General features: G+C 39.0%; 2 protein-coding genes across 2 annotated transcripts in view; one reads left to right on the plus strand and one right to left on the minus strand.

Annotated features, from left to right (window-relative positions):
• The window catches only part of PPM1E (protein phosphatase, Mg2+/Mn2+ dependent 1E), a 110,993-nt gene that overhangs the window by 28,596 nt on the left and 56,351 nt on the right, over positions 1-26,046 (plus strand). The gene's annotated exons all lie outside the window — the stretch shown is intronic.
• The window catches only part of TRIM37 (tripartite motif containing 37), a 150,518-nt gene continuing 146,168 nt past the window's right edge, over positions 21,697-26,046 (minus strand). The window contains exon 25 of the mRNA XM_054709839.1: positions 21,697-21,891. Within this exon, the coding sequence (XP_054565814.1) occupies positions 21,876-21,891 (16 nt within the window). The 3' untranslated portion in view covers positions 21,697-21,875. The remainder of the gene's footprint in view (positions 21,892-26,046) is intronic.

A 26,046-nucleotide genomic window follows, 5' to 3' on the forward strand; every position in this document is an offset into this window, starting at 1 on the left:
ACCTGAGGATATTTTTCCCCATTGATTTTTAGAGAGAGTTGAAAGGAGGAAGAGGGAGAGGGAGAGAGAGAGAAACATTGATGTGAAAGAGATGCATCGGTTGGTTGCCTCACCCCTGGGGCCCGGGATTGAACCTGAAACCCAGATATGTGCCCTTGATTGGGAATCGAACCCTCGACGCTCCAGTGCATGAGCTGATGCTGTAACCACAAAACAAAACCAAAAAGAAGAAGCTGTTTGAAAAGATTCCTACGTTCAAACCCTTTTTCAGGGGATGCCACTGAGAGACCAGAATAAGCACACATTTTTATTTAGATATACATGCTTTAGATGTTTGATTGAACTTAGCTTAGGGCAGGGCAGATATTTTCCCAATGTAATAGAAATGGAATCCCTCCATTGAAGAGCAAATATGAGGTCCTCAAGAAACTAGTAGGAGTGATGAAATTAGAATAGTATTGAGGTTCTCTTCAGTAATGAAAGAAACTTATTTTTATGAGTGGATAGATTGGTGAAAGGATTTTCCTGGGCTTACTAACTTACACACACACACACATACACACACACATATATATATATTTTTATTGATTTCAGAGAGGAAGGGAGAGGGAGAGAGAGGGAAACAATCAATGATGAGAAAGAATCATTGATTGGCTGCCTCCTCCAAACCTCTCTTTCCCTGCCCCCAGAATCAAGCCCACAACACAACCCGGGCATGTGCCTTGACTGGAATCGAACCATGACCTCCTGGTTCATAGTCAATGCTCAATCACGGAGCCACACCGTCTGGGCTGAGTTTACTAACTTCATTATTTGTTTCTAGAAGCAAGGAGGGGGTTGAGGTGAATTGCATTAAAATAGTTGTTTCCCAATTTCTCTCCCATTCTGTCTGAAATGACACCAGCTATTGAGTTATGCACCTTTTAGTATGAACTAGTTTAATCAACTAGCTTTTCTAATAACTAACTGAGATGCATCAAGGTAATGAGATTTTGAAAGGAGATCAAGGGAAAAGTAAGAGAGATCATTTTAAAGCATAAGTTGTTGAAGAAGGCAAGGCTTTAAGTGGGAATTGAGGTGGCAGTGTCAGGAAGGAAGCTGGCAAGCAGAAGACAAAGACAGCCCAGGTAGAGATGAAGCTTATTGAAGAATAATGGAAAGAAAGATCTATCTATATACATAAAAGCCTAAGCGACCCAATGACTGAATGACCGGTCGATCAATTGCTATGACGCACACTGACCACCAGGGGGCAGATGCTCAATGCAGGAGCTGCCCCCTGGTGGCCAGTGTGCTCCCACAGCGGAAGTGCCACTCAGCTCACCGATTCATCCCAGTGGCCCACCAGCCCTGAGGCAGCCACTCACTCCCTCAGTAGTCCTGCAGGTCCAATCTCCATAGAACAGACCATGCACCAATAGACTGGAGCTGCTGGCACGATCCTGACAGCGCTGCTGGCCTCCTGGAAATCAGCCTCGGGCACCTTGGCCACTTCTCCATAGGCGCTCCGCAAGGAAGAAATGATATAAAAGCGGCCGCCAGGTGGCTCCTGACAACCGGTGCAAATGTCAACAGGATTGATCCGGATCGGGGTCAGCAAGGGTGTCCCCCTGTCTGCCCAGAGGGCTGAACGCATCCTGGCCGTCCCCCAACCCCCTTGGGATGGGCGCAAGATGCAGGGCTCATGGCTGGTGAGTGCGTGAGCCTCTCCCAATCAGGACTGTCTGGGCCCAAGGCAGTGGCAGGTGCAGTGGAGCCAGGATGAGCGGGAGCGGCAGGCAGGAGCAGCAGGCAGCATTGGATTACTGGTTTCGGCCTGATCCCCACAGACCACCCCGAGGGACCCCACCCATGCACAAATTCGTGCATCAAGCCTCTAGTATAATAATGGAGGTGAGCTAGTAACAACAGCAAAAAAATGGGAGATAGATAAAAGAAGGAAGGCACTGAAACATGGTACCGAATGAGATAAATATGTAAATAGTGCAGGCATTATAAAACATGAGCAGCAGTGTTAGTTATTTAAAAGTACAGTTGAGAAATATGATGTTTTTGGAAAGATAATCCTAAATCTCTGTCTTCAAATGAAGAGAGAATATGAGCCTCTTTCTGATTTTATTATGGGTTTAACTGATAATTATGGTTAGAACAATTTATAGATGTTTGTTATATTGTTATCTGGTAGGAAGAATATCAAAGATGGAGCCAGTTTATATCCCATTTCTGTTCTGGCTTTATACTAGGCTTACGTGTTTCCTAAAAATAGTGTGTGTTCACATTCCTAAAGGTGTAGTCCATAAGCATTTGTAAACTTGCTCTTTGAATTAAGATAATTCATATTTTAAACACTAATTGGCCATGACTAGGAAATGCAAAAATTTGCATCTAGTTCATGCTTCTTTTATGGAATAAGATGTGCTTTTTTTTTTGGGGGGGGGCGGATTTATAATTCTAGCAAGCATAAATTAAAGCCTGTGGTTGATAATGAAAGCTATGATATCAGACAGATGTGCCATACTGCCAGGACTTGCTGTTGGGGAATGTAGATTGTAATTGATTGTGTTGTTCAGGGTCTGTAACAACTGCAGGCTGCCAAAGTCAGTTGCCCCACTTTTTCCTCCTTGTCACTTACAAAATAGTGAGGCAGCAGAGTGTTGTGAAAAGGGTTTGTCAGGAGAGCTGAGTTCTGATTATTATTGCTCTTCTTGTTTGACCTACAGCGAACCTTTCTAGCCTAATATTTTTTTTCTGATTTTCAAGTTGACAATAATACCTCTCTTATGTCAAAGCATTATATGTCCATCAGATTATATAGTTTTATGTGAGCACTTTTTAAACTGTAAATGCAAAATATAAAAGTAAATTTTTATCCTCATTTTTGTTACACAAGAAAAATTGTATCCAGTTGAAGAGAAGCTGAAATGGGCATATTCCTGTCATGTAAGCATTTCTGATAAATTGTTCAAGGAATTTGGAATGGGCAGGAAAGGAAATATAAAAGTAATGGGAAAATAATCAAATGAAAGGCAGGCTTACTTGAAATTCCAGGCACATGAAAGGTTTCTTAGGGTTGTGATGATGCTATTCTTTGAAGATTTAGGTAAAAGGGAAAAGACCTCATTTAATAATTGGATATGCTTTATATCAAAATACAGTAGTAATGAGTATAGGAGAATGGTTTTTATGCATCTATAGACAATTCTTTGAAATTTGGAAATATCATTGCCACTGCTATTTGGATTGCCTGTTGTTTGGTTCTTAATTTTATTCCTTAGGGCAGTCAGTGGTCAGCAAACTGCGGCTCGCAAGCCACATGCGGCTCTTTGGCCCCTTGAGTGTGGCTCTTCCACAAAATATCACGTGCGGGAGTGCACGTAGAGTGAGATTGAAACTTCGTGGCCCATGCGCAGAAGTCGGTTTTCGGCTCTCAAAAGAAATTTCAATCGTTGTACTGTTGATATTTGGCTCTGTTGACTAATGAGTTTGCTGACCACTGCCTTAGGAAATTGTCTTTTGTACATTATTTAATTACTATAAGGCAATTATTAGAAAACTTATTATATATTAGATTAGATATACACAAGGTGTGAAATAATGACTTTCATACAAATTAATAGACTATTCCCAAATATATTGTTATACAAGATATTACAGAAGTTGGCAAAAGTAGATTTACAGTTGTTTGTGTGGAAAATACAATAATTATAATAAATAATAATACAAGAATAAACTGTGTTTTGTATATTCACAACTATAACCTCCTTTTGTCCATCCCTGTATATATGCTTTTATTTTATTTTTTTAATATACTTTATTGATTTTTTACAGAGAGGAAGGGAGAGGGATAGAGAGCTAGAAACATCAATGAGAGAGAAACATCGACCAGCTGCCTCCTGCACACCCCCTACTGGGGATGTGCCCGCAACCAATGTACATGCCCTTGACCGGAATCGAACCTGGGACCTTTCTGTCCGCAGGCCGACGCTCTATCCACTGAGCCAAACCGGTTTCGGCTGTATATATGCTTTTAAAACATGAATTATAGTTAGGGAAAGGGGGTTGAAAGGAGATGAACACATAGATGAAAATCTCAATCCAGGCTAAAAATGTATGTAATGATTATCAATCAATAAATTTATACATAATTTAAAACTTTTTTTGTGTGGGTAAAAACATAGGCTGTCCTAACTATAGTAGTCTTAATCTTGGTGATCTATTAGCTAACACTTTCTGAAACTCTAACATGGGCACAGATCCTCTCTTAAGAAGCTCCTAATCAGCTGCTACATGCTACAGTATAAACCTTTTATTTTTAAATCATGTGTACTAAACAACTCATATCAGTGAATATAGACATTTCTCCAGCCCAATTATTATTAGTCATTTTAATGGATCCATTACAATCATTTTGAAAAGAAAAAGGATTCAGTTACGCTGTTTTTCTAAATTAATTTATGTTGCCTTAACTGCTGACAAATGTTATTTTATGTAAATGCTAGTGTTGACTTATTTGTGTTTGCATTTCTTAATTACAGAGAGAAGAAAATAATTTAACCTAAGTATATTTCAATTCAGAAAATGGTTGACAATTTAGAAAGCTTTGCGTTAACATATTTCTTCAGGAAATACTCCAATGAAAATGCAGTAATTTTCCATTTTCTGATTTATTCTATATGTTTATAGTTTTACTTTCTGGTCCCTGATATTTTTCTCAAGCTTATTCAGAACAAATGAAAACTGCTTTAGTGTCTTATAAAAGAAAGATAGCTGGACAGATCCAGCTGTTGCATTTAAAAATAGCTACAGATGTCTGAAGCAATAAACGTTTACTCAGGTTGTTATGGCAACTAAAATTTAGCAGAACCTCAAAGATAAGCTATATTGAAGGAGGAGAGTACATTAAAGATACATTTGCCCAGCCGGCGTGGCTCAGTGGTTGAGTGTCAACTTATGAACCAGGAGGTCACGGTTCGATTCCCAGTCAGGGCACATGCCTCGGTTGCAGGCTTGATCTCCAGTGGGGGGTGTGCAGGAGATAGCTGATCAATGATTCTCTCTCATCATTGATGTTTCTCTCTCTCTCTCCCCTCTCCTTCCTCTCTGAAATCAATAAAAAGATATATTTAATCCTATCTATATACCTATATAAAGAGATAATATGCTAATATGGCCCTAACGGTGTCCTAGTCATGACCGTTGAACAGGCTGCACGCACACCAGAGCTGGTGGGCATCAGGATGGGGGCAGGGCCTCAGTGGAGAGTGCTCAGCACTCCTGTGCTGGGGTCTGAAGGCGTGGAGAGGAAGGGAGAGCAGATGGGCAGTTAGGGGGTTTAGGCCAGGAGGGGAGAGCAGATAGGCAGTTGGGGGATCAGGCTAGGAGGGGAGTGCAGATAGGCAGTTAGGGGGATCAGGCCAGGAGGGGAGAACAGATAGGCAGTTAGGGGGATCAGACAAGCAGGAGAAAGCAGTTAGGGGGATCAGGCAGGCAGGCGGGTGAGCGCTTAGGAGCCATTGGTTCTGGATTACGAGAGGGATCCCAGATTGGAGAGGATTCAGGCCAGACTGAGGGACATCCCCCCCCCCCCCCCCCGTGCACGAATTTCATCCACCGGGCCTCTAGTTATATTATAAAAAATTATTGCTTGCTATCATTTTAGATTAGAAGAGAAAAATTAGTTTTAACTTGTCAATGTAACCTATTATCCTTAATGTACAAAGATTCTGTTACTTATTTGTCTGAATAGTTTTTATATACTAAGGAGGTTTTCTTGCAATGGTAATGGACTGTGCCAACTATTTTATTTATTCATTCATTCATTCATTCATTCATTCATTCATTCTTCATCTGAGGATATTTTCCATTGATTTTAGAGAGAGGATGGGAGAGAAAGAGAAAAACATCGAAGTTTGAGAGAAACATCAGTCGGCTGCCTCTCATATGGGTCCCAACTGGGGATCAAACCTGCAATCTAGCTATGTGCCCTGAATGGGAATCGAACCCACAGTTGTTTTGGTGTATGGGACGATACTCAACCAACTGGTGTATGGGGTGATGCTCACCATGTGGGGCTTGTACTGACATATTTAAAATCTTTCTTAGTCCTCATACTACCTAGTCTGTATTATAAAATTAGTGATGTAGATGGATTAGACAGTGATAGAACCATAATCCATATTTTTTAAACATTAAATACTATCAATTCAGTAACATCCCTTAGCCTGCCTGAATATTCAATAATTCAGTGGCATTTTTAGTTTCTTATATTTGTCATTTTAGAAAAAATTGGTCTTGGAGGTTATTAGATCAGTGATTTAAAATTTCATTAATAGTGTAACCCCCCCAAGAGCTTTGGATAAGGGATTGTGTGACCATCATTCAGGTTCTAGAATGGTGTTTGCATTTAGTGTTAAATAGTAGTTCCGCCATCTCATGGGATATGTTCCAAGACACCTAGTGGATACCTGGAACCACAGATAGGACTGAACCCACTGTACAAGGTTGGGCAAAAGTAGGTTTACAATTGTTCATATGGAAAATAATACAATAATTAATTAAAATAATATAAGAATAAATTGTTTTACTTACAACTAAACCTATTTTTGCCCCATCCCAGTATGTTTTTTATACATACCTATGATAAAGTTTAATTTATAAATTAGGTACAGTTAGAGATTAGCAATAATAATAATGAAATAGAACAATTTCTGTGAATGTGGTCTCTTTCTCTCAAAATATAACTAATCCGATAACTGAGAAGACTACTAAGTGGTTAACAGGCCAGTTGCTATACAGTATGGATACACTGAACAAAGATATGATTCATTTCTCTGGTGGGATGGGGCGGGAGGTGTAAGATTTCTTCATACTTTTCAGAGTGGCCAGTAACTTAAAACTTATGAATTCTTTATTTCTGGAATTTTCCATTTAATATTTTTGGGCTGTGGTTGACCATGGGTAACTGAAACCAGGGAGAGTGAAGCTGCAGAAAAGGGAGGATTACTGTATGGTTTAACACAAACAAAAAGATTGGAACAGCCTTTTGTTAGGAACTTGGACATATGGAAATAAAGAATGATTTGGGCATGTACTTAAGATTTAATTAATTATTTTTTCATTCAGCTGCTTGTTAGGTATGTAGCAAACGTCAGCCTTGAGCATTTATTATTTAACAGCATGTCTAATGTTTTGGTAAGAAAATATTAATTTCTGATATTCTTTGCTGACCATGCCTCTCATGGCTTTTATATAATGAGTAAAGGCAATAACAACCTAACAGATTTTGCAGACATCATTTAATGGAAATTTTCTACTGTGCTATCCATTCATATTAGTTTTCAAATAAACTATTGTAAACATTTTTTATGTGTAGTTTTGACATCTAAAGTTAATATGGAATCATGGAATTTTTTTCCTCTACTGTAGTTTTATTGAATTTTCCAATTTAATGTTTTTCCATTTGTGACTTAAATGACCAAATATATTGCTCTAATTTTGGACAGATATTTTGTTCTGAATAAAAACATGCATTAACAAATTATTCAATATATAATAATTTTAGATTTTTAAAGAATTGATAATAATTTAGTATATACTTCAGCAAATACTTAACTCTCTCTACATGTCATTTGTATATTTCTATAATATGCTTATCTGTTAAGTCAGAAGTGCAAACTAGCTTCCAAAGCATTGCAAAGTTGTGAGAAAGTCCAGATTTTATTACCTGAACTCTTATTTGAATTAAAACATGCAATACTCATTCCTTATTATAAAGACAACTAGAGGCCCGGTGCATGAAATTTGTGCATGGGGGGGGGTCCCCTCAGCCCAGCCTGCATGCACCCTCTCCAATCTGGACCCCTTGGGGAATGTCTGACTGCCGGTTTAGGCTGATCCCCAGGCATCGGGCCTAAACCGACAGTCGGACATCCCTCACAATCCTGGACCACTGGCTCCTAATTGCTCGCCTGCCTGCCTGATTGCCCTTAACTGCCCCCCCTGTCAGCCTGGTCGCCCTTCACATCCCCCACGCCAGCCTGGTCGCCCCACGCAGCCTACTGTTCAGTTGTTTGGTCGTCCCTCACTAACCCCCCTGCCGGCCTGGTTGCGCCACACAGCCTGCTTGTTCAGTTGTTTGGTCGTCCCTCACTAACCCCTCTGCCAGCCTGATCATAGGCAGCCATCTTATATTATACCCTATATAATAAAGAGGTGATATGCAAATTGACCATCACTCTACCACAAAGATGGCTGCACCCACAGTGGAGGCGGGGTTTCCATAACACAAAATGGCTGAACCCACAACGGTGGCTGAGTTCCCGTAATGAGCCTTAACAAGCAATCAGCAGGGACCTGAGGCTGCACTCCCCCAACCCCCGTGGGGCTTGACAGGGGACCTCAGGCCGTGCCTTCCACCCTGGTGCCAGGCCAGGAAACCTCAGGCTGTGCCCCCCACTCTGCAGGGCTTGACGGGGGATCTCAGGGCACACCCCCCTGCCCAGCAAGGTTTGACAGGGAATCTCAGTCCACGTTCCCCACCTGGCGGGGCTTGATGGGGGACTTCAGGGCACACCCCCCGCCCAGTGGGGCTTGACAGGGGATCTCAGGCCGCATCCTCCACCTGGCGGGGTTTTGATGGGGGACCTCAAGGTGTGCCCTCAGGCCATGCCCCCCGCCCTGGTGCCTGGCCAGGGGACCTGAGGCTGTGACCCCCGCCCAGCTGTGCTTGACAAGGTTGGGACCGGCTGGGTCTGAATCTAGCCCAATGTGGGGGGCAGCCAGGTCTGGGTCTCATGCGATTTTGAGGTGCATGTGGGTGGGAGGGGACTTGACTCTGGGTCCCATGGTATACCCCAGACTCTGACAGGAGGATGGTTTTCATATACATTTTACTAATTTTTTTTCATCTCTGACACTTCTATTATAGAGAAAGGGAAAATAGCAATATTAAAATATTTCCTCTAATCCCCTTTTAATGTGCACAAATTTTGTGCACTGGGCCACTAGTATAGGATAAGGAGATCCTGTCTCAGGGGACGTAAGAGTCTCTCACAGTCACTTGCTTTCAGTTCATGCTTCCCACCTAATATGGTTATATATTCTGACCTTAGTCTCAAAATAAATTTTTAAAAATCTCAGTGATTTTACTCCGGCTCTTTTTTTTTTTTAATTTTTTTAAAAATAAATCTTTATTGTTCAGATTATTACAGGTGTTCCTCTTCCCACCCCACCCCACCCCATAGCTCCCCTCCACCTGATTCCCCACCCCACCCCATGCCCTTACCCCCCGCTACTGTCTTCATCCATAGGTGTAAGATTTTTGTCCAATCTCTTCCTGCACTCCTCAGGCCCCCTTCCCCCTGATAATTGTCCGTCCCCTCCCTTTCTATGTCCCTGATTCTATTATATTCACCAGTCCATTCTGTTCTTCAGATTTTTTATTCACTTGATGTTTAGATTTACTTGTTGGTAGGTATGTATTTGATGTCTTTTTGTTGTTCATAATTTTTACCTTTACCTTTTTTTTTCTTCTTCCTCTTCTTAAAGAATACCCTTCAGCATTTCATGTAATCCTGGTTTGGTGATGATGAACTCCTTTAGCTTTTTCTTGTCTGTGAAGCTCTTAGTCTGACCTTCAATTCTGAATGATAGCTTTGCTGAGTAGAGTAATCTTGGTTGTAGGTTCTTGCTGTTCATCACTTTGAATATTTCTTGCCACTCCCGTCTGGCCTGCATAGTTTCTGTTGAGAAATCAGCTGACAGTCGTATGGGTACTCCCTTGTAGGTAACTAACTGTTTTTCTCTTGCTGCTTGTAAGATTCTCTCTTTGTCTTTTGCCCTTGGCATTTTAATTATGATGTGTCTTGGTGTGGTCCTCTTTGGATTCCTCTTGTTTGGGGGTTCTGTGTGCTTCCTGAACTTGTAAGTCTATTCTTTCACCAGGTGGGGGAAGTTTTCTGTCATTATTTCTTCAAATAGGTTTTCAGTATCTTGCTCTCTCTCTCTTCTGGCACCCCAAAAATTCGGATGTTGGTACGCTTAAAGCCGTCCCAGAGGCTCCTTATGCTATCCTCACACTTTTGGATTCTTCTTTCTTTCTGCTTCTCTGGTTGGGTGTTTTTTGCTTCCTCATGTTCCAGATCTTTGGTTTGACTCTTGGGGTACGGTGATCTACAGTTGAGTTTCTGTATATTCTTTATTTCAGACAGTGTATGCATAATTTCTGACTGGTCCTTTTCCATTTTTTTTGGTATTCTCATTAAGGTCCTTGAAGGTCTCTTCAAGTTTCTCAGCGGTTTTTAGAAGATTCTTGAGTAACCTTATAAATGTGGTTCTGAACACTGTGTCGTCCATTAGTTTACTTTCCTCCATCTCCTCTATTCGGACATACTTTGGTGTCTCTGCATTTTGGCTGCCTCCCTGTGTTGATGGAGTGGCTTTGTGTGGTCAGTGACCTATAGGGGCCGGTAGCTCAGCTTCCCCAATCACCCTAGGTGGTCGCTCTTGGTACACCCCTTTGTGGGCTGAGTGGAAAGTCTTGGTATAGTTAAAAGCCTTGATTGCTGTTGGTACATTGGGAGGAATTGACCTCCAGGCCAATTGGCTGTGAGGACCTGTTGTGTCTATAATGGAAGCACTTCTGTGCTGGAGACACGCTCGTGGTACAGGACTTGTTTGAGTGGGGCTTTGGTGCTCACTGAGTCCGCCTCCCGAATGTGTCACTTATGGATGTGAGGAGTTGAAATCTGGTGCCTCACACTGACCATTAGGTGCATTGGCTTCTGAATCTCCAATGGGGTTTAGTTCAGCTGCTGTCTGAGGCTACCCTGCAGGAGCTACAGCGAGAACTGCCGTCCTCTCCTCCTACTTGGAGCTTGGAGTCCTTGGAGCTGTCTGTACCGGGTTGCAACTTTACTAGTTTAAACTGCAATAGAGAAGGCCATTCATATGCAAAAGCCGCTGCTAGGAGCTTGGGTGTGTTTGTAGATTGTGCGGGGCGGAGTCTCAGGGCGTCACTAGGCTAGGGCATGGCAAACAGCAATGACTGGCAGTGAGCCGCCTCTAACTGCTTCCCCGCGCCTCTGACCATGTCCTCGTCGTCTCGCGCCCCGGCGCAGCCAACAATTCTACCTCCACACAGCTCCTCACTCCGACCCAATGGCAGACAGCCCAGTCTCTCCCCAGAAACTGGATTTTAGAGAGATTGGGGGCTTGTCTCTCTTCGGATTGAAGAAAGCAATGCCCACCTCCAGCTGGGCTCCGCCACCAGCTCGTATCACCTGTGCGCTCCCCTGTACCTCAGTTTTTTAGTGTTTGTGCCCTGATTGCGCCCGTCTCTTTCGGTCTAGTTGTAGAGGTTCCGCTCAGCCAGCTTTCCCGTGGTTCTGGGTGATAGACGTTCTGTCTTTTAGTTGTAGTTTTGGAAATTGTTGTGGACGGCAGCAGCCCAGATGTTTATCTACGCCGCCATTTTGGATCCCTCTACTCCAGCTCTTTATAAATATTTCATGACTTCAAATTTAGGCAACCTATAGCTCTACCTTTTCAACCACCTTTCTGGGAAATTAACTATTTTTTCTCTGCTTTAAGCAAAGAGAATTCAAAAATAGGTACTGAATTCACGAAGGCAATGTAAAGGAATGGCATACTATTTTCTAAATACTTTTTAAAAATACATTTTTATTGATTTTAGAGAGGGAGGGGAGGCGGAGAGAGAAAAGAGAGGGGGGGAGAGAGAGAGAGAGAGAGAGAGAGAGAGAGAGAGAGAGAGACAAAGAAACATTGTTCGATTGTCTCCCAGCACCTCGAACTGGGACTGAATTTGCAACCTGGGCATGTGCTTTGACCAGGAATTGAACCAGTGAACTATCATTGCACAGGATAATACTCAACCAGTTGAGCCACACTGGCCAGGCAAGAAAAGAAACAATAAATATTTCAGTCAGATGGTTTTGATAAACGCTATGAGAAAAAATAAAGGAGGATAAGGGACTAGAAAATGATGAGGTAAAGGTGTATAGAGAGTTTGCTGTAATTTTTAACAAGTTTATCAGGGAATGCCTCTCTGATGAGGTTAAGTGGAGATCTGAAATAAGTGAAGTGAATAATACAGATATCTGGATGAAAATCTTTCTAGTCAGAGGAATCAAAAAGTGCAGAGACAGTGAGGTAATAGAGTGTTTAGCATGTTTGAGGAACAACAGAGATATTTGTGTGATTTAGAGTGAAGTGAAAGTAAGAAATATAAGGCAAGATCAGAGAGGTGGTAGGGAATTAAGTCAAGTGGGCCCTTCTAAGCCATGGTCAGTATTTTGAAATTTTCTCTGAACAAGATAAGAAGGCAATAAAGGGTTTTGAGCCAAGAAAGAAAATGATTTGATGTTCATTTTTTAAAAATCTATTGATTTGAGAGAGAGAAACATTGCAACTCTCCCCACCTAATTATTTAGGCATTCATTGGTTGCTTTTCTTGTATGTGCCCTAACTGGAGATAGAATCGGAATCCTTGGCCTAACAGTATGGGACAGTGCTCTCTAACCAATTGATCTACCTGACCAGGTCGTGATTTACATTTTTAATGAATCATTCTGGATGCTGAGTGGAAAATAGGTTATGAAGAAAAAAGATAGAAAAAGGGAGAGCAGTTAATGGGCTGATGTAATTGTCCAAGTGGTTTAGACTGAGAGCAAGAAGGTAATCTTGAAAGCAGTAAGAAGTGATCAGGTTCTGGATATATTTTGAAGGAAAAAACAATAGGATTTGTTTATATGGAATATGAAAAGGAAAGAGTCAAGAATAAATCCAAAGATGTTGGCTTGAGCAATTAGAAGAATGGACTTGCCATTAACTAAGATGAAGAAGGTCAATTTTGGACACATTAAGATTGTGGCACCTACCTAAGTGGAATTATTAAATATATGTGGTTGGATATGAGAACCTGAAATTCAGAAATGTGACTAGAGATATAAATTTAAGCATTATCTGTAAGTAAGTGATATCCAGGAACTGGATTTATAATTACTAGCTATACATACAATGAAAACTTCTGTTTTTTTCTTGTATTATGGAATATTGATCTTTTGTTCTGGCCTCCTCTCTTTAAATAATGATTTCATTCTCATTTCTTTCTATTTTTAATAGAATTTGAAATTATAAGACTTTTATGTGTAGGCATTGTCAGTCTCATCAGCTTCTGAAAATGATCTTTTTAAACTACAAATGGATATTAAAATGCACAATATATAGCTCTTAATTGTTAGACCATTAAATGTAATTTAAGAGGTGCAGGCCATTCAGCAAAGATGGGAAAGTTTAAAATGTAACATTGTTAGACATGAATTTATGACATTCTCAGTAATGACTTAGTGTCTATATGTTCTTTTAGGTTCATTTATATGTTCTTAGATCTATATGTTCTTTTAGTTTTTCATTTTCTCTATTTTAATGAAAAAATGAATTTATGAATTATGTATTTCAGAGTTATTGGAATCATAATTATAGGGAATGTTAATGTTAAAAAAGTTTTCATATAGTATTAAATAGTACAACTTATTCTACTTTTTAATAAAGGTTAACCTTGTAGCAACATGTCTGTTTAGGGATATTACCTGCTTTTTCATTATAATCTATATGTGGGATCTACTGTGTTTTTTCCCAGTTGGGGTCACTTTTGGAAAGTAACAGTTCAGTTAACTGAATAGGGAAACCTATAAAAACCATCTTGGAATATTTTTCTACTGCATAGTTTTTACCATACTACTTTTGCCATTATCACAATAACTAGAGGCCCGGTGCACGAATTCATGCATGGGTGGGGTCCCTCGGCCTAGCCAGCGATTGGGGCCGTCTCGCCCAGTCCTGATCAGAGCCGATTGGGGCTGGCTGGCCGGGGGAGGGACCGCAGGAGGTTGGCCAGCCGCAGGTGGTTGGCTGTGGGAGCACACTGACCACCAGGGGTAGCTCCTGTGTTGAGCATCTTCCGCCTTGGTTAAGGTGACCAGATTTTAACATTGGTAAAGCGGGACACCATTGACCTGGGGGTGGGGGGGGGTGGGGGGGTTCTTTTTTTAAAAAAATATATTTTATTGATTTTTTACAGAGAGGAAGAGAGAGGGATAGAGAGTAGAAACATCGATGAGAGAGAAACATCGATCAGCTGCCTCTTGCACACCCCCTACTGGGGATGTGCCCGCACCCAAGGTACATGCCCTTGACCAGAATCGAACCTGGGACCCTTGAATCGGCAGGCCGATGCTCTATCCACTGCTGAGCCAAACCGGTTTCGGCCTGGTGGGGGGGGGGTTCTTGATTAAAAATTTGGTCTATATTGTAATCGCTTTTGTTTTTTTTAATAAAAGGAAATTCACTTCTTAGATCATCGTTGAATTTGCATCCTCTTTTCTTACTCATTATGTTAAAAATCTAAAAAAATAATTTAAAATTATATTATAAATTATTATATACATATTGCTTAAAAACACAGTAAGTAGGTACATAATTACATGAACATATTTTATTGTTAGTTTATAAATTAAAATAATTTGATTCTTATAAAGTAACTATATTTTAAAAATTATTTTAATCCTGTATTTCTTTCTAAATAATAACAATACTAACTTGTATTATTTTTCCTCTGAATTTGCCGTAACGTAAGTCGTAAGTGTCACTTTCAAGGCCGGCGCTAGACTTTTTTGCCACCACTATAAAATATAAATAATACGAGTACTGTCTGCTAAATTCAAGAAAATTTATGTATTTATGAAATAAATAAATAACTTACCTAAATTATCTGAATAGCTGATTTGTAATGACATCACTTGTTTAACTAGCTTACTAGCACGCAGTACGATGTGTATCGTCTGAGAGACAGTTACAAAATGTTTTCGTCGTTGCCAATCCCCAAAAATGCCCTTGTTCATTAAGTCCAAACAATGGTGGTCGAATTCTAACAACTGATCAACAATGCGAACTTTGATAAGCAGTTCTCGATAATCAGTTCTCAACAATTATTTGTTATTATTAAAGTTTAACATTATAAAATTAACAAAAATAATATAAAACTCATATCCTGGCTAAATAGCCACATGGCCACCGAAAACTGTATATTCCCTTCCTGTTCTCCCACTGTTCCCTAGCTTGTCGTGCATTCTTTCCAAAAATCGGGACTTTTTTAAAACGCCACGGGACGTGGGACAAATTGTTAAAAATTGGGACTCTCCCGCCTAAAGTGGGACGTCTGGTCATCTTACCCTTGGTGGTCTTTGCGCATCATAGCGACTGGTCAACAAGTCATTAGGTTGACTGGTCATAAAGGTCTCTTAGGCTTTTATATATAGAGATATCTTGTAGAAATAACAATATCAGTAAAATTATGCCACATCTGCTTCTTTAAATTTCTATGCCCTCTCTTAAGTGGCTGTAAATACATTAGCTATCTTTATGTGAGGTCTTGTTGCCCTTCCTGGAAACCTCATACAACCATGCTGTTAGAGTACTTAAAGATTATAAATATGTATTATAAGTTGTCAGTTATCTTCATTATGGTCGACTATTCATTATTTATACAAGAGAAGGCACTGTGCTCTGTATATCTATTTAAATTTTTTTTTTTAAATCTTCACCCGTGGATATTTTTCCATTAATTTTTAGAGAGAGTGGAAGAGAGAAAGACAGAGAGAAATATTGATGTGAGAGGAACACATCGATTGGTTGCCTCCTTCACACACCTTGACCAGGGCCTGGGCCAGGGAGGAGCCTGCAACCGAGGTACATGCCCTTGACTGGAATCAAACCCGGGACCCTTCAGTCCACTGGCTGAAGTTCTATCCACTGAGCCAAACCAGCTAGGGCTATGCTGTGTACATCTAATCAAAATAGTCAGTGGTTTCTATAAATTTTTATTCAAAGAAACATTTTTGTTAACTAGGGAATATGCACACAGGCACACACAATTGATTCTCATTATTCACAGTATTTATGTTTATAAAGTTACCACAAACACTCAGTTAGTGATTACTGAATTGTGTTTTGTAGAGGAAATACAGAGTGAGGTTCCTACGAACCTCTGGCCACATTTTCTTTTTTCTTTTTTAACCATAAACAGCTCTGATTTTTTTTCCCCAAGAAAAATGATTTTAAATACAATATTACCAAAATTGTACTAACATAGTCCAATATCACAGAAGTTGTAGGAAATGTTAAAAATCTGCAAATAACAGGATTACTTCTATTATATTCTAAAATATTTTTTTCTCTGGCTCTATTTTTGTTCATCAGTTTATGTTGTTCATTATGTTGTTGATTATATAAACATATGTTTACGTTGTTCATCAGTTTATGTTGTTCACAAATGAGTAAGATCGTGTGATGTTAATTTCTCTCTGATTGGCTTATTTTGTTTAGCATAATGCTTTCTAGGTCCATCCATGGTGTTGCAAATAGTACAGCAGCGTAGTATTCCACTGTATAGATGTACCACAGTTTTTTAATCCATTCATCTGATGGGCACTTAGGCTGTTTCCGAATCTTAGCTATTGTACATTGTGTTGCTGTGAACATAGGGATGCATATATCCTTTCTGATTGATGTTTCTGATTTCTTGTGATATACTAGTATTTCTAGAAGTGGGATTACTGGGTCAAATGGGAGTTCCATTTTTAATTTTTTTTAAATTTCTTTATTGATTAAGGTGTTACATATGTGTCCTTATTTCTCCATTACCTCTCCCTACCCCCCCCCCATGCCTTCACCCCCCTGTTGTCTGTGTCCATTGGTTAGGCTTATATGCATGCATACAAGTCCTTTGGTTGATCTTTCCCATTTTTAATTTTTTTGAGGAAACTCCATACTGTTTCCTGCAGTGGTTGCACCAGCCTGCATTCCCACCAGCAATGCACGAGGGTTCCTTTTTCTCCACATCCTCGCCAGCACTTGTCGTTTGTTGATCTGTTGATGGTAGCCATTCTGACAGGTGTGAGATGGTACCTCATTGTCATTTTGATTTGCATATCTTGGATGATTAGTGACTTTGAGCATGTTTTCATATGTCTCTTGAACTTGGGTATGTCCTCTTTCAACAAATGTCTATTTAGGTACTTTTCCCAGTTTTTGATTGAATTGTTTATCTTTCTTTTGATAAGTTGTATGAGTTCCCTATAAATTTTGGAGGTTAAACCCTTATCTGAGACTAGAGGCCCGATGCATGAAGATTCGTGCAAGAATGGGCCTTCCTTCCCCTGGCTGCCGGCACTGCCTTCGCTCTGGCCAGAGCCGCCTTTCTACCTTCCCATGCTGCCCAGAGGCCCAGAGCGGTTGGGGTGATGCAGAACACCTGTGCTCAAGTGTCCCGCCCCACCTCCTGCTGCTCAGTGCCTGCATATGCAAATTAACCCGCCATATTTGTTGGGTTAATTTGCATACCCACTCCTGATTAGCTGGTGGGTGTCGCGAAGGTATGGTCAATTAGCATGTTACTTTTTTATTAGGTAGATAACATCGGCAAATATGTTCTCCCATGCAGTGGGCTTTCTTGTTTTGTTGATAGTTTCTTTTGTTGTGCAGAAGCTTTTTATTTTGATGTAGTTTCATTTGTTTTTCTCCTTAGTTTCCATTGCCTTAGGACAGTGGTCAGCAAACTGTGGCTTGTGAGCCACATGTGGCTCTTTTGCCCCTTGAGTGTAGCTCTTGCACAAAATACCACGTGCGGGCGCACACATACAGTGTGATTGAAACTTCATGGCCCATGCACAGAAGTCGGTTTTTGGCTCTCAAAAGAAATTTCAATTGTTGTACTGTTGATATTTGGCTCTGTTGACTAATGAGTTTGCCGACCACTGCCTTAGGAATTGTATCAGTAAAGCTATTGTTACGACATATGTCTGATATTTTGCTGCCTATGGATTCTTCTAAGATTTTTATGGTTTCCCATTTTACATTTAAGTCCTTTATCCCTTTTGAGTTTATTTTTGTGTATGGTGTAAGTTGGTGGTCTAGTTTCATTTTTTTTGCATGTATCTGACCAAATTTTCCAACACCATTTATTAAAGAGGCTATCTTGACTCCACTGTATGCTCTTGCCTCTTTGTCAAATATTAATTGAGCATAATGGCTTGGGTCGATTTCTGGATTCTCTGTTCTGTTCCATTGTCTATATGTCTGTTCTTGTGCCAGTATCAGGCAGTTTTGAGAACAGTGGCTTTGTAATATAGCTTGAAATCTGGTATTGTGATCCCTCCAACTTTGTCCTTCTTTCTCGGGATTATTGTGGCTATTCGGGGCCTTTTTTTATTCCATATGAATTTTTAGAGAGTTTGTTCTAGGTCTGTGAAATATTCCATTGGTATCTTAATTGGGATTGCATTGAATCTATAGGTTGCTTTGGGTAGTATGGGCATTTTAATGATGTTGGTTCTACCAATCCAAGAACATGGTATATTCTTCCATTTGTTTATGTCATCCTCTATCTCTTTTTTCAACGTACTGTAGTTTTCTAAGTACAGGTATTTTACCTCCTTTGTTAAGTTTATTCCTAGGTATCTTAATTTTTTTGTTGCAATGGTAAATGGGATTGTTTTTTTAGTTTCTCTTTCTGTGAGTTCATTATTGGTATAAAAAAGCCATAGATTTCTGGGTGTTAATTTTGTATCCTACTACATTGCTGAATTTCATTTATTAAGACTAGTAGTTTTTTGATGGAATCTTTGAGGTCTTCTATGTACAATATCATGTCATCTGCAAATAATGACAGTTTTACTTCTTTTCCAATTTGGATGCCTTTTATTCTTTTTTAAAAATATTTTTTTATTGATTTCAGAGAGGAAAGGAGAGGAAGAGAGAGAGAGAGAAACATCAATGATGAGAGAGAATCATTGATTGGCTGCCTCCTGCATGTCTGACCTAGCCTGCAACCCAGGCATGTGCCCTTGACTGGAATCAAACCCGGGACGCTTAAGTCTGCAGGCTGACGCTCTATCCACTGAGCCAAACCGGCTATGGGTATTTCTTCTTGTCTGAATGCTATAGCTAGCATTTCCAGTACAATGTCGAACAGGAGTGGTGAAAGTGGGCATCACCTGTCTTGTTCCTGTTCTTAGGGGAAATGGTTTTAGTTTTTGCCCATTGAGTATGATATTGGCTGTAGGTTTGTCATATATGGCCTTTATCATGTTGAGATATGCTCCCTCTATTCCCACTTTGTTGAGAGTTTTTATCAAAACTGGATGTTGGATTTTGTCAAATGCTTTTTCTGTGTCTATTGATATGGTCATGTGATTTTTGTCTTTCAGTTTGTTTATGTGATGTATCACGTTTATTGATTTGTGAATATTGTACCAGCCTTGTATCCCTGGAATAAATCCCACTTGATCATGGTGTATGGTCTTTTTAATATATTGCTGGATGTGATTAGCTAATATTTTGTTGAGGATTTTAGCATCCATGTTCATCAGGGATATTGGCCTATAATTCTCTTTCTTTGTAGTGTCTTTATTTGGTTTTGGAATTAGGGTAACGCTGGCCTCATAAAAAGAGTTTGGATTTTCTGAAATACTTTGAGGAGTATAGGTGTTAGTTCTTGTTTGAATGTTTAGTAAAACTCCCCTGTGAAGCCGTCCAAACCTGGGCTTTTGTTTGGTGGGAGTTTTTTGATTACTGCTTCTATTTCATCAGTTGTTACTGGCCTCTTCAGGTTTTTTGATTTTTCCTAATTCAGTTTTGGGAGATTGTATTTTTCTAGGAATTTGTCTGTTTCATCCACATTGTCCAGCTTGTTGGCATATAGTTGTTCATAGTATTTTCTTTAAAAATATATATATATTATTGATTTTTTTACAGAGAGGAAGGGAGAGGGACAGAGAGTTAGAAACATTGATGAGAGAGAAACATCAATCAGTTGCCTCCTGCACACCCCCCACTGGGGATGTGCCCGCAACCAAGGTACATGCCCTTGACTGGAATCAAACCTGGGACCCTTCAGTCTGCAGGCTGATGCTCTATCCACTGAGCCAAACCAGCCAGGGCTGTTCATAGTATTTTCTTACAATCTTTTGTATTTCTGTGGTGTCCGTGGTTACACCTCCACTTTTGTTTCTGATTTTATTTATTTGGGTCCTCTCTCTTTGTTTCTTGATGAGTCTGGCTAATGGTTTATCAATTTTGTTTATTCTTTCAAAGAATCTGGTCACATTTTCATCAACCAATCAATACAATCTTGTTTTATGTGTGTTTCCGCTTAAAAATACCTTATTTAATGTATATTTTTGATTTATTAACATTGAACTCAAAGTCAACAGAACTATAACTCATATCTGAATGAAGGTTATTAAGTACTAGAGGCCCCGTGCACAAAATTTGTGCGTGGGTAGGGTCCCTAGCGGCTGCTGGCTGGGCCTTCCTTCATTCTGTGCCACACCCTGGTGGTCAGTGCACGTCATAGTGAGCGATCAAACTCCTGGTCGGTCAAACTCCTGAGGGGACATTTTGTATATTAGGCTTTATAGATAGATAGATAGATAGATAGATAGATAGATAGATGGATAGATGGATAGATAAGGATTTTCTCCATAAGGCATATTACAACCTTCCTGTGCTTGGGAACACTAGATAGTACTTTAGCACTATGCTTGGGTACCATTTTAAGCAGCAGAATCACCAACAATAAGCACAAAAATATGAAAAAAACAGCACCAAATAGACTGAAAAGGACACTTGTTTACAGTATGATAGCTAAAACAAGAAGGCAGAGTGAGTGTTGCCTTCTTTGATCTCAGCTGGGAATGTGTGATTCAGGCAACTCGTACTTTTTTGTCACTCTGTGTATGTCCATGAATGACTATGAAAGTGGTATTAAGTTTAGGGTTACAAATAAATTTTAATGAGTAGGTGGATTTGCAAGTACTGAATGTGAATAATGAGGACTGACTGTATACATACATTTTTTAAATTTCTGTGTGAAACATATTATGCTCTTTTCTGTTGACCTTGTACTCATAAATCCCACCTCAAATGTCGCCCTATCTCTGAAACCTTTCCCAGCTTTTTCAGACAGAATTAACATTCTCTCCAATACTCATTGAATGATTTCATATCATCTTGTGCATTCCTTTTTATAACATTTATAACATTTTATGTTAATTCTTTGTCAGGATTCTTTAAATTGTGAGTTCCTTAAGAACAGGCATCTTTTCTCGTTCATCTCTGTATTCTTTAAAATATATATATATATATATTTCTATAAGAAATATATACATATATATATATGTATATATTTCTTATAGATGAGAGAGAGAGAGAGAGAGAGAGAGGGAGAGAGAGAGAGAGAAAGAGAAACAGCAATGATGAGAGAAAATCATTGATTGGCTGCCTCCTACATGCCCCACACTGAGGCTTGAGCCCGCAACCTGAGCATGTGCCCTGATTGGAATCGAACCCGTGACCTCCTGGTTCATAGGTTGACACTCACGAGCTATCTCTGTATTCTTAGTACTTAACACAGGATCATTACATGATTGAAACTAAATACAATTTAAATGAATGGATCAAGTCTCTGTACTGGATGTATATATTTGGATATATATGTTTTATTTTAATGAGTCTGTCTTAATTCAAAATTTCAGACTATATAAAATGGAAATAGTTATATATTTTATACCAATGAACATCTCTTGCTATTTCCTTTTTTTTTAAATTTTATTTGGATGAAGCGGCTTTATTTGGGAAGGAATGAATAATGAACCAGGTAATCAGTTTTTCCATTACCTTTTAAGTTCTATACAAACAAAGACTTACTGCACACAGTAATCCACTAGGCTCTGTATCAGCGGTCATCAGCTGGTGGTCCATGAGGTCCGAAAGGTTGGCGACCGCTGCTCTGTATCAAACTATCCTGGTTCTAAACTGCAGAAGAGAAATTTATAGTCAGGCAAAAACTAGGATACATGCTTATGCTAGATTTTAATTTTGAAATATTCCAAAAATATAGATTGGCATTGAAAAAGTAACAAAGCAAACATCCATACACCTACCGCCCTGTTTGTCATATTTAATTTTTGGCCATATTTGTTTAAATATTTTTTAAAAAACTAAGCACAATAGATCCAAGTTGAAAGACTCCTATATAACTCTCCATAATCCTATGCCTGCCCCTTCCCTTCCATTGTAGCCACTTTCCTGAATTTGATAGTTATCTTTCCCAGCTAAGAATTAAAGGGGTGTATTTAAGGATGCTAGGGATCCTTCACTGTTTTTTAATAAAAATATATTCATTTAGAAGTGGAGCATTTTTGAAAGTAGTCATTATTCTCTGTCTACGTATAGGCCTTTCTAGGGAAATCTTAATGAGATTGCTTTTTCTCTTCCACTTCTTCAGATGTTTTGTTTGCATTCCCTGAATCCAAATTATTAATTTATCTTGCAGTGTTATACTTCTTGTAATGATAAACTTCTTATTGACAGCAATAATCAATTCTGCCATAAAGCCATCATTGTTTTGCTTCCAAAGGAAAACTTTTTAGACTTTCAAAATGCAGTCATTTCAGTTATTCTGTTATAGGGGTTGTGAAGCACAAATAACATAATAATGAACAAGAAAATGTATATTAAAGTATATTAGAAATGTACAGATTCATATTATTGTGTTTAGTTGAATTACTTATACCACAGATTTATATGTGCAAGAAATATGAAATTATTTCCTATAAATTAAATTAAATCTGACTTTTAATTACCCAACCTGGTAAGATAGGGATTCATTTCAGTCATTATGGGAGCACGTGAAGAATGAGGCTTCCTTCCTTTCTTTCCTTTCCCAACCCACTTGTTTGCAGTTTATCACATAACCTTATTAAAATAAATCCATGTGTTTCTTAAAGTAAGATGACTTCATTGCTTTTTGGCCAAGCTTGTACACAGGAGTCTATGCTGACTGAGTCCCCAGGACTTAGAATATAGCTTCCAAACGTGCTCCACGTAGTTATTCTCTGTAGTTTTGTCATTTCCTTGAAGTAGGATTTAGGTCTCTACTATGCCTGATATTGTTGAACCTTTTCCAGTCTGGGGAAGTTGGGTTTAGGAGGCTCTTTCCCAGGCTCCCTGACAGCCCCCAAAGGCTTTGCCTTTAACTTAAACCCCAAAAGTAAAAGTTAGAAAGCAGATTATCCACAAGTAACTTTGATGTTTTTATTTAGTAATTCATATCTTTCATAAACATTGGAGCCCCCAAACCTGGTTACCTTCTTAGAATGGGGGAAAGAAAAAATTAATGGAGAACAAAATGCAAATTAAGGTCTTAACAAATTACCCTGCCTCTTACATGTACACCTCTAGACATACACATGCCACCCCCTCTCTCTGCCAAGGGCTACTTCTAAGTTTTTCCGTTTTTATTGAGTACTTGTGGGAAGGGGCCTTATTATTATAGATGATTCTATATTTATAAACAATTAAAACAGGACTGATAAAATGAGTGACTTGGATATTATATTTATCTCTTACTTGCTGTAAAAATCAGAGTAAAACATCCTGTTACATAGGCTTTTCCCCCTCAAATATTTAAATGGTAATATTTTCCAAATAAAAAATATTATTGTGCATTTTCAGTAGACATTAAGGAATAGCAAAGTACTACAGATCTATAACGAGTCATATAACCTAGATCTGATAGCATTATCATGACTTTTACTTGAATTTGAAATAATTTCCAGAACATTGAACAATCATTAATTGAGGCCTAGACTATTCTAAGAGCTGAGAAAAAGAATAAAGTTGAATATACTATGTTTTCACCCTCAAGGATCTTGCAGACTAGTGAAAATATGAGTAAATTAATTAGAGTACAATAAATGAAAATGATACTACTATGAAAGTATGCAATTGGAGCCTGGCCGGTGTGGCTTAGTGGTTGAGCATCGACCTATGAACCAGGAGGTCACGGTTCGATTCCTGGTCAGGGTACAAGCCCAGGTTGCGGGCTTGATCCCCAATGAGGGGTGTGCAGTAGGCAGCCCATCAATGTTTCTCTCTCATCATTGATGTTTCTCTCTCCCTTCCTCTCTGAAAATAAATAAGAATATATACAACTGGAAGGGAAGGAGTCAAAGAATGCTTCCTGAAGCAGTTAATGCTTTACATGAGTTTATTTTAGAACCCAATAAGGGTTGTTGACTAAATGAAGAAGAAAAGAAGGATAGTCCAAGCTGAGGAAATTTCATTTGTGAGTTTGTGTTAGCATAAGACAATGTAACACATAGCTATGTTATATGGCTGGAGCAAAGGGTTGAATGGAAGGAATAGGTTGAAGGCAGAGAGATAGAATGGGCCAGATACGCTAAGTGAAGGTGTTCGGGGGCCGTTAGCCTTCTGTTACAATAATCTTACACTGAAGACCTTCTTAGAGAATTAAACCTGAAAGAAATTTATTATATATAAATAGAAGTTTGTCTAATTTACCTTAATTCTTATGTAGGTAATTTTAAGTTTTTTTTTAGGGCTCTCCTATGGAGGAAATATCTCTTAGCATCATAATGAAGTCCAAATAAAAGCCATATTATATTTCATTATTTTACTGCTAATTATCTATTACTTTTTTATTATATGTAATTTAGTTCTGTTGAAGCACTACTGGCAAACGTGTTATCAAGTAATTGAAGTAATGGTGTTGTTACTCAGTAAAATAGAATATATTGAGATAAAAAAAAAGAAGAAAAGCAGTTAAAAGAATGATTTTTATTAAACAGCAAGATTAATTATAAACCTACTAGAGGCCCAGTGCATGAATTTGTGCATAGGTGGGGTCTGGCTGGCCTGCCCCAATGGGGGCTGATCAGGCTGGGCCAGCAGGAGGGAGGGGACACAGAAGGTTGGCTGGCCAGCCCCGCCCCTGATTGGACTGGTTGGCCTGGCCACAGTGGGCCGGCCGCAGTGGGCGTCATATCGACCTGTTGTTCCAGTTGTTGTGGCATTCCGGTTGCTGGCTTTTTATATATATAGATACTGTGAAAGTGACAAAATTTATGTGAGTACATGAGAATTATTTTGAATAATCAGTCATTTTACCCTAACGGTTTGTTAAAATCTTTCTCTAGTTAGCTATCAAGTAGTTTCTTTGCAGTTTATCTTTTACATGTTACATAATGTAGCATTGTACAGCTAAGAAAAATACCTATATGTCCTAGATGCTGTAGAATATTTTGAGAAAAAAAAATAGAGAGAGAGGGATGATTTCTTGATACTCAGGAGCAACTTTTTAAAACAAAACTCAGGATAGTAGAAATGATTTTTATTGCATTTTAAAATAAGTTTCAGTGAAAATTGAAGAAATTAACTTCTTTTTTAGTTAATGATGTTATTAGGAAGAAGTCAGATTATTTTGGCTTTCCAAATTAACTGAGTACCAAGCAGAGAATAATCAGTGTTCTGTTTACCTTCTTGAAGTACCTTTAGATAGTTATTAATCAGCAGAGAAACTTACAAGAATAATAGAACATACCTTTTGCTTTCCACACCAGTGGAAAGGTGTGGTTTCCTCAGAGGAAAATGAACACAAGGAGACTCCTGCACCATCCTATCTTAGCAGGTTAGGCAAAATTATGTTTTGAAACTGCATCTGCTTTTATGCCATCTCCCACTGAGTTCCAGATGACACTCCTTTATATTCTCTGCTTGACTCTCACATTCTCTGTGGTTTTCTTATAAATATTAGACATTTTCTCCTAAATCTGGCTGCTTGTTCTAAAGATAGTTCTAGCAACCAGGTATAGTCAAATGTCTTATAATAAAAATCAGTTACAACTAGGAGGTATTTTAAAATGTCATCCCTGGAAAAGCTAGTATACTAGTATCTGTAACCATTTGTCTAATAAGAAGGCTACTAATTATAATTAGCCCCTCTTCCTTGTCCAAAACAAACAGGGTCAATGTCTTTGGCTTCATTAATTTAAGCAATGCTTATAAATGGTGTGCCCACTCTTCTGATTGTAGATAGTGGAAAGGTAAGGGAAATTATAGTTATGATACTGCTTAAACTAGATGAAGTGGTAAGCAATTTAGATGCAG

Source organism: Eptesicus fuscus, chromosome 20, assembly GCF_027574615.1.
Source record: "Eptesicus fuscus isolate TK198812 chromosome 20, DD_ASM_mEF_20220401, whole genome shotgun sequence".
Taxonomy (NCBI): Eukaryota; Metazoa; Chordata; class Mammalia; order Chiroptera; family Vespertilionidae; genus Eptesicus; species Eptesicus fuscus.